The sequence below is a fragment of the Lipotes vexillifer genome, unplaced genomic scaffold (assembly GCF_000442215.2).
Source record: "Lipotes vexillifer unplaced genomic scaffold, Lipotes_vexillifer_v1.1 scaffold1104, whole genome shotgun sequence".
Lineage (NCBI taxonomy): Eukaryota > Metazoa > Chordata > Mammalia > Artiodactyla > Lipotidae > Lipotes > Lipotes vexillifer.
Genome location: NW_006793533.1, coordinates 327496 through 337208, shown reverse-complemented (window position 1 = coordinate 337208; position 9713 = coordinate 327496). Strand labels below are relative to the sequence as shown.

Sequence of the window (9713 nt, the reverse complement as noted above, 5' to 3'; positions counted from 1 at the left end):
GGTACGCAGGCCTCTCACTGCTGTGGCCTCTCCCATTGCGGAGCACAGGCTCTGGACGCGCAGGCTCAGCAGCCATGGCTCACGGGCCCAGCCACTCCGCGGCATGCGGGATCCTCCCAGACCGGGCCACGAACCTGTGTCCCCTGCATCAGCAGGCGGACTTTCAACCACTGCGCCACCAGGGAAGCCCAGCAGTAGAGTTTTATTTGGTGCACAACACAACTTCAAAGCAGAACATGGGTCAAAAAGTTTCATAGCACAAATATTCTGTGATATAATTTTCTTTTGCAAATCAAATGTTTCATGTTCCTTCCTTTCTTCTCCGCACCAGTTATAATCTCCCTGCCTTTGCATTTCTCTTCCCACTCTGCTCTGTTATTTCTTCTTTCTTTAAGGAAAACTTTAAGCTTTCATTTTCCAAGATAGTTTGTGGCTAAATCTTACTAAACTATTCCCAGATTGCCAAGGTAATGTGAATCTGTAATCAAATCAGAATAAACAATCATATTAGTTCTGTTCCATATGTATGAGCTCTGTCAAGAATACTTGAAGGGCTTCCCTGGTGGCGCAGTGGTTGAGAGTCCGCCTGCCGATGCAGGGGACACGGATTCGTGCCCGGGACCAGGAAGATCCCACATGCCGCGGAGCGGCTGAGCCCGTGAGCCATGGCCACTGAGCCTGCGCGTCCGGAGCCTGTGCTTTGCAATGGGAGAGGCCACAACAGTGAGAGGCCCGCGTACCAAAAAAAAAAAAGAATACTTGAAAACATTTTCTGTTGGCATGTTTACAATTCTAGGAAATCTATTTTGACTTACAGCTTATAGGTAAAATATGAGAAGGCTCAGGACACTTGTACCTTTTAGCTCTAAGTGGATACTTAGAATCATCTGTACAGCATTTCTAAGTAAAAGTGAGTTATGACTGCAAGCTTGTATGAAATTAATGTTCAGTTTGTTTACATCCATCTCATAGCTTAAACATTCGTAGTCCATCAGTGGAGCAAGGAAGAAGCACTATGGTCTTTATGTATAACTTTCTTTGACCATTATTTTAAATTTATGAACTTCATATATAATAACATGTTTCTTCATGGGACTCATTGTTCATGATGAAGAAAAATTAATGTACATTCCTAATAGACTCAAGATGTCAACAGTTATCACCTATTGTTATATTGATTTTTTTATTTTTTGGATAAGTAACTGTCAACATATGGTAGTGAAATGAATTGTTGCCCTATTAAACTGACTCGATGATAGAACCAGCCATAGGCATTTGCATATGTTTAATTCTGACTTTATCCATTTTAGGCATGACTTCTTCCCACCCCCCTCCCCCAAATCTGGAAGTGATTTTACTTCCTGGTGGGGAAAGCCTTGAATTGTTAGTGCTTAAGGGAAAATACTGTAAAATGCATTGTGTTTGTTGTAAATGAAATTCTGATCGTGCTTGTAACCACTGTACTTTGCTATCAAACTCACAACAGCCAAGTTCTTCCTTTGATCAAGGTGAATTGAAGTGTGTCTGCCTGAGTTGTTTCACATGGTGTCTTCTCCAACATCTAGGTGAGCACAAAATGCCGAGGCCTCTGGTGGGAGTGTGTCACAAATGCTTTTGATGGGATTCGCACCTGTGATGAGTACGATTCTATACTTGCTGAACACCCCTGTACGTATGCCTTAGACATCACCCTTGTCAGGGAGGGAAGACCAAAGGAAATTGAACTCAGGTTTCCATTATGTGTTTTTGTTTTTTACGATTCAATATTAAGATTCTGTCCAGTTTTAAATGTTTCAATTAGAAATTTAGTTTATTTCTAAAATGTGAATTGAAACATTTTTAGCATATTTTATCTTTTCCCATGTATTTATAAATTCCTTTAGGGTAAAAATATTATCTTGTTCAGTTCTGCTGTCCCACCAAGGGTCTGGTATAGTGTCTTATACACAGCAGGCTTACAGTAAACACTTTTTAAATTGAAATGAAATCTTCAGGGTGCAGTGATTTTATGATTAGAATTGACTGGTTAGATGAAAAGCATTTCGGAGATGTCTTTTAGCTATGACTTAGGTCAGATAGAAAGTTTACAGTACTTCAATGGATGACTTGCTAAGAAAGAGAGACAGTGGATATAGAGGGGCAGAGACAGAGACAGAAAAACAGATAGGGAGACAGATAGGCAAAGAGAGACACAGACTGTGGGATCAGGGAATGAAAAATATTAAAATGTGTGACACATTCTTAGCAGAAATAATAAAGCCATCTCCTAGATCTTCCCTGCCTTTAGCTTTAAATTACAATTAGGTGTTAACAAGGCCCATGTTTCTATGAATAAAATATTTCATAGATCAAAAAACCTTATTACTGATTCTCTCAACTCTTCTCCATACCATTTATTTATTTTTTTGTGTGTTTGTTTGTTTATTTACTTATTAGAACATCCAATCGTGCCAAGAAATACTGGTGTTGTTATTAAAGCAAATTGGTTTTAGTCTCTTTCAAATCAGATGATGGGTCGTGGTACAATATCACAACTTCTTTTCTCAAGATAAATGAAAAGCAAACCCTTAGAATGTGACTTTTCCCCTGAACAGCTATTTCGGTTCAGGGAAAAGCACTTAAAAGGAGCTGTGCTCTACAAATATCTTTCTCTGCCATTTAGGATTTGAGTGCCTGAAACATTTTTTAATTCATAAAGCTTTTATTTCATTTTTTAGAAAAAAGCCTTTTATGTTTTCCTCTTTTTTCCCTTCTTGCACTAACCTAGTTCTATCTACAAAGAAGCACGATTTGGTCAGTAGGAATGGGCATTCATGTTCACGTGGACCCTAGGCTATTGCAGAAATGCAGTGCTATGGTTAGAGTTGAGAAGAAAATAGAAAGATGAAATATTTCAAACTTTTAAATATTTGCTATATACATTTATGTAAGAAGAAAATAAAATTATTCACAAGCCTACTACACAGAGAAAACCACTGTTTATATTTTTAAATGGTCCTTTATCTTTTGCCTATACTATCTCACATTTGTCTTTTGGTATATTTTTACCTATTACTTTCAAATAATATGCTAAAAATCCATTAATTTTCTTTAAAAAATTCTATCATATGCTTAAAGACTAGAGAGATGAAAATGTGTTCTAAGAAAATAATATAACTGTACCCTCTAAGTTAGGATGTTACCTGTAAGAGAGTAGATTTTATTTTTAGTCTTTGGTATCTTTTATACAATCACAATTAGATCACCTTTCTCATTACCTTGTATACTTAGAGTATTTAGACCCAGATGCATTTTTATTTATTTATTTATTTATTTTATTTATTTATTTTTTGCGGTACTCGGGCCTCTCACTGTTGTGGCCTCTCCCGTTGCGGAGCACAGGCTCCGGACGTGCAGGCTCAGCGGCCATGGCTCACGGGCCCAGCTGCTCCGCGGCATGTGGGATCTTCCCAGACCGGGGCACGAACCTGTGTCCCCTGCATCGGCAGGCGGACTCTCAAGCACGGCGCCACCAGGGAAGCCCCCAGATGCATTTTTTAGGGCTCCTGTTGATACTGTTAATTTGAGCGCTTCTCCACCGCCCAAATCAGGGTATTTAACATTATTCTGGCAGCCAAATCTCAGATAATCTCCAAAAGGAAATTCCTGGCTGGCCAGCATTAGCAATCTCTTGCAGAGCTGCCCTCTTGGAACTGGGCTAACTATGTGGCCCCTGGATGACACCACAGTCATGAGTCCTGTAGTTCCACAGAGCATCTGAGACACACTTTGTATGGGAGCAAGGGTCAGAGAGGGGACAACAATGATTTCAGGGCACCTCATCCAGATAGCAACCCTGGCCCTGTTGATCCCAGGTTCCAGAAGAGGACTTAGAAAATTTCAAGGGAGGCACTCCAAAATGTGGGACCACTTAGTTTGGGGTGCTGAATAGGAAGCCCACTTATATATAACATTCGAGGATCAAGGAGATCTGCTAAAATATAAAAACTCATATCACCTAATGAGTTACATATTTTTCTCTTTCCTTAATTTTGCAGAAAACAAAATGAACTTTAGATTTGGCCTAAATTTGAAATTTGAGCCTAAATTTAAAAAAATAATGTCACATTTTGAGATCTTAAATATTCACCTATTAATAAGGTAGAAACTGATTTTATGCATTGATTTCCTTTTTTTAGATGGATTATAAAAATATTTTTGAAATGAGGAAAATTGGCCACATTTACACAAGCCATCTATAACTAAATAGCCCCTAAAGTTGTCTCATCATTGAGGAAAAATTATTTCAACACAAGGAAACTCCAGGTCACTATGAAAATAAAACATAATTATGATACCATCAAAGGAATAAATTTTATCACTCCTTTCCAGTAGCCAACTAAAGTAACAATAGTTCTGACTTCAGATAATTAACCCTCCATTTGTGACATTATTCTAGTTTTAATTTAGTGTCACTGGGACTCACAGGTGAGGAGGCTTTCACAGTTGATGATGATCCCATTGCAGATGACTGCTACTATTCTACTTCTATTTACCTGATCTTCTCTTTCCTGGACTTTCTACCACATATTCTCATTGGCCATAGCTTTAAAATATGCTTCGTTGACAATGCAAGGTTGAAGGGTTAATGCAGAGTGTTGGCCAAGAAGGGTCACAACCTGAAGGAATAAAAGAAAATAGTCTTCTGTTCAATTATGGAAGCTCCTTCTCCTTCTAAAGATCTGCTGATGGCTCCTACCTGAACTGGCAAGAGATGTCTTGAAGTATTTTATTCTGCTCCCCTATTTTAACCAATTTGTTACATTTTTTCAATAAAACTTCAAAAATATGTAGTGATTATTTATTTATTGAATATTTATTGGTTGTCTTCAGAAGAAGAGATACTCTACTTTCAATTCAGCATTAAGCTAATACTTGTGAATGAGACTCATTCCAAAACAGGAGGCAAAAAGGAAATAGTTATTTAGTCCCCACCATATGCCAGGCATTTTACTAGATGGCCAACAGGACTATAATAAGCAGTCCTTAACCAAATAATACTGTTGATATTCTTGTACTATTTTTGCATTTTATGAAAAATTAAGCGTATTTATTTTCAAGTTCATGCATATTTAAAGTCTGATTTTATTCAGTGGGCATGTGTTAATGTACGTGGTTGTTTGCTTTTTGGTGTACCTCTGTGTATTAACATGTCTCCTTCCTCTGACTATGCTGAAACCACATGCTCTGATCTTCTAGTGAAGCTGGTGGTAACTAGGGCGCTGATGATTACTGCAGATATTTTAGCTGGATTTGGATTTATTACCCTGCTCCTTGGTCTTGACTGTGTGAAATTCCTCCCTGATGAGCCATACATCAAAGTCCGCATCTGCTTTGTTGCTGGAACCACATTACTTATAGCAGGTATTGGTCTGGACTAGTGATGGGGATAAAGATACTCAACTAAGGTCTTGGGATGAAGAAGGGTGCTGTTCTGAAGCAGTTCATTTTAGGATAATATTTGACTTGCTTTTATAGATTGAAGGAATAAGGAGTACATCCACCAACCCTGCTTTCCTTAGTTTTGGAATCAGATAATCAATCTTTTGTTAATATCCCTGGTCAGGGTTTATTGAAGTCCTCAAACTATTTTTTAACTATTTAAAAAGTTATATAAAGCTTTAAATTAAAAAAAAAATTTGTGATTATTCCTGAAGTTAAATCCTAAAATAAGCCTCCAGCCGCCACCTTCTTGCCTGTACACACCCTTACCAGTTCTTCTTGGCAATGCACTAAATTGTACCAAGTCCTGTGTTAGGCTTTTCTCATGTGCCAACTTATATGATCATAGCTGTAACAATAAACAGATCATGCTGTTATCTCTACTTAAGAAGCTGGTGAATAAATGGAGTTCTGAAGACATAAATCAAGCATGAGTAATAAACAATAAATCAAGAATCACTTTATATGGTGTTTATTAGTGAAACAGCAAAATTGATATTATACTGAGGTCTGTCATCAAATTCCATTTAGTCTTCCTTTATCATCATGTCTTCTTTGGATTGTAATACAAGTTGGGAGGAAGTACACTGTGAAAGAAATCAAAGTGTAGGAAGATTGAAAACCAATGAGTCCACCCTCCAGAGAGAAAACCATCTTCTTTTATGGTAGCAGCAAAAAGTTAGCAAATGCTTGCAGGTAAATATCTATCTATCTATCTATCTATCTATCTATATATATATATATATATGCATACATATATAAAATGTGTGACCTTAGGCCAGTTAATCTGTCTCCTTTTCTTGGTCTACAAATTAGGGTGAAGCCTCAGCAATAATACCTACTCCTAATTGTTGTTGTAAAGATCCCAATGTGGGCAGAGTAAGCCCATAGCTGAAAGTCTCACCCATCACATAGTCAAGAGTGGGGCCTCCCTGATATTTTCACACAAGGCCCTAAGGATCCTTAGGTTGTACTAAAAAATTGCAAGAATTTAGTACTTTGCTTTCCTTTTAAAGATATTCATTCCCATATCCAGCCTAGTGATAACATAAAGCTTTTGTATGTAACAACGCGTTCATGTAACAAATTTAAACATCATTTAATGCTTTGCAATTTTATTCTAGAATGCTTTTTGAGACATCACTAATCTACTCCATTTTTTATAAAATAGCAAAATGAACTAAATTTAAAGAAAAATAAGTCACTGAAGAAAATCCCTGCAGGAACCGCTAAAGAGATACTAAATTAAATTGCCGGAGATGGCCAAAGCCTTGGAATCATCATTTGAAATTAGTATACTATGTATATATTTATATATATACACACACACACACATATATATATATACACACACATAGATATATACACATAACTAAAAGTGGGGTCTTTTTGCTTGCCACTCAAATGCCAATAAAGAGGTAAAGATGGTGGAAAGGAAAGTTTGCTTTATTTTGGATGCAGGCAACCAGTGGGGAGGGCAGACACCTTTCCCCTCCACGCCCCGACAATCAGGGAGCAAGAGCTTTTATAGGTGGAGGGAAGGGGCTACATGTCGAAACAGTACAGTCAGCTCTGACAGCCATCTTGAAATCGGTCATCAGTGGTCTGACCAGCAGCATCTTGATTGTTTTAAGTACAGTTAATCTTCAGTTCCATGGTCAGTTTGTTCCCATTTCTTTGAGGCCAGTTCTCAGAATTGTGGCAGCTGATGTCATGGCTACAGTCTGCTCATCATATAGTTAACTTCTTCCACCTGGTATGGGTTTCAGTATCCATAAAAGAGCCCACAGGATATGGCTCAGAGTACTATCCATAGCCCTTGAGAAGGAACTGAAGGTCCTTGACTGTGCTTGCTGACTAAACTACCATTGTTTTGTCCTGTCTGACTGCTTTTTTTTCTTTTGCATTTTCTCACATCTCTGATTAAACTTATTCTTTGGCTAAAGTTGTTCCACAGACAAAAGGTAGGCGGAGGACGTGGGGGAGAAAGGACCATAAGGTCCTGCTCCGTTTCACACACACACACACATATATATGTGTGTATATATATATGTGTGTGTGTGTGTGTGTGTGTGTGTATATGTGCATATGTATATATATGCACACATATATATGTATATGTATATATACCAAAATCTGTTTCTAAGTTTCAAAAAAGAGTTTTCATCCTAAACCTATGGGTTAAAGTATTATGGAAAAGGTGTGGTAATTTACACCCTGTATTTTAATGGCTACTATGTGTTCATGATCTGGTCCTTCTTAAACTTCTTGCATTAAACAATTGGGAAAAGAATGCAATTAAATTGTGACTTCAATAGATATCACAGACAGACTTACTAGAGAAAAAATGTGAGAGTTTCTTGGGGGTTACAGATTTCAGAAGCACCATTTTCATATAGCCTTTTGTCTGACTCTTTTTTCTTACTTACCTTTACCTCCCCACTCTTTTTTCTTACCTATGAGCCCTGACATGCAATTTATACCTTTAAAGCAAGAGGACTCTAGTGGCATTGTTTCAAGACAATCAATTTTCAGAAAGACTAATCTGTGAGAATTAAATTTTATTTAAAATGGACAAAATTTCTTAGTCTATCCTAATATGGTATGGGAGTATTAGATAAATTTTCAATTTCTACTTTAGTTATTTGTTTTTAATCTCAAAGTACTAAAATGAGGGACTTTAAAAACATAGTTTCCATATGGGTGCTGATTATGTAGCTGACATAACTTCAGTCATGGGTCTGGGGAGCCATAGAATACTCTTAAATACAATACAGTAGAATACTCTTAAATCTCCTTGGACTTAAATGTTTTAAAGGCCTGCATTATTTTTAGCAATTTTCATCTCCTTCAGGTGCCCCTGGAATCATCGGCTCTGTGTGGTATGCTGTTGATGTTTACGTGGAACGTTCTTCTCTGGTTTTGCACAATATATTTCTTGGCATCCAATATAAATTTGGTTGGTCCTGTTGGCTTGGAATGGCTGGGTCTCTGGGTTGCTTCTTGGCTGGTGCTGTCCTCACATGCTGCTTATACCTCTTCAAAGGTAAGAACAAAATAAAATAGCACACTTCCTTGCCTCCAGTATCATTCCTCCCAACCCAATGGAAACACATCTCACCAGCTCAAAGTAATGTTGATAACTTGATCCCTACCTATTGCCATTAGAAATTTCAGTTGTTCAAGGACAACTGATTTGCAATACTAGAAACTTACTATCCTGTTAGTGGTATATTTGTTGAAAAGTAAAAAAAAGAATACTACAGCTACAACTGTGTCTAACATTCAAATATATAATGGTTATTTTGATGTGTCATAATCTTATATATCTCACTTCACCCAATCAACTAAATTTATATCTAGAGTTAAACAGAGAAGTAGACAGAGAGCCAAGTCAAATGCATACTTGTTGTTAAAGAGAGTAATGTGTTACTATTGGGTTTCTCAAAATGTCACTGAAAAAAAAATAAGGAAATCCCTCTTCTCATAAGAAAGAAAAGAAAAGGAAATTACTTGACTGAATTTTAAATCTAAAACTAACTTTCAAGTTGAAAATCTTAGAGTTTCTTCTAGGTTCTTAGATGATTCTTTCTTATAATATTTATATTATTGCCTCTTTTGGGTAAGAGTATATAAAATTACATTTTCCCCCAAAGTTTACTGAGCCATAATTATTTTTATATCGCTATGTTTATCTCTTCCAAACAGATGTTGGACCTGAGAGGAACTATCCTTATTCTAGGAGGAAAGCCTATTCAACTACAGCTGTTTCCATGGCCCAGTCATACGCAGCCCCTCGGACACAGACTGCCAAAATGTATGCTGTAGACACTAGAGTGTGAAGTGACACATATCAGTCCGTGTGTGTATGTTGTTTAACTAACCAATCAATATGTTCAAGTTAATAAAATAGCCGGCCAATCCAGGAACAGTTATCTAGACTTCCTGTTCAACTAAATTAATTGCTTAGCTTAATCAAAAAGTTTGATTCTCCTATCACTTCTCCTTCTCAATTATTCTTATATTCTTCCACATTCTTTTACCCTCTCTCTTTCACACATATACACACGTACACTTTCCCTGTATTTTAAGATAAGGTTGCTGGGATATAAAACTGTTTGCTGTGATATTGCTGCTAGAGATAGTGACATGGTGATATTAAAATTAAATGACGCTTTAAGAATAGAAAACAACTTTCAAAAGAGGTCAGAGATTCTAATCTTTGAAAGGAT

The 9713-nt window shown here is 37.1% G+C and overlaps 1 protein-coding gene across 1 annotated transcript in view; it reads left to right on the top strand.

The window, feature by feature from the left end:
- Positions 1-9713, top strand: part of CLDN16 (claudin 16) — a 22946-nt gene that overhangs the window by 12838 nt on the left and 395 nt on the right. The window contains exons 2-5 of the mRNA XM_007466479.1: positions 1566-1668; positions 5239-5403; positions 8336-8527; positions 9190-9713. The exon at positions 9190-9713 is cut by the window's right edge and continues 395 nt beyond it. Of these exons, the coding sequence (XP_007466541.1) occupies positions 1566-1668; positions 5239-5403; positions 8336-8527; positions 9190-9323 (594 nt within the window). The 3' untranslated portion in view covers positions 9324-9713. The remainder of the gene's footprint in view (positions 1-1565; positions 1669-5238; positions 5404-8335; positions 8528-9189) is intronic.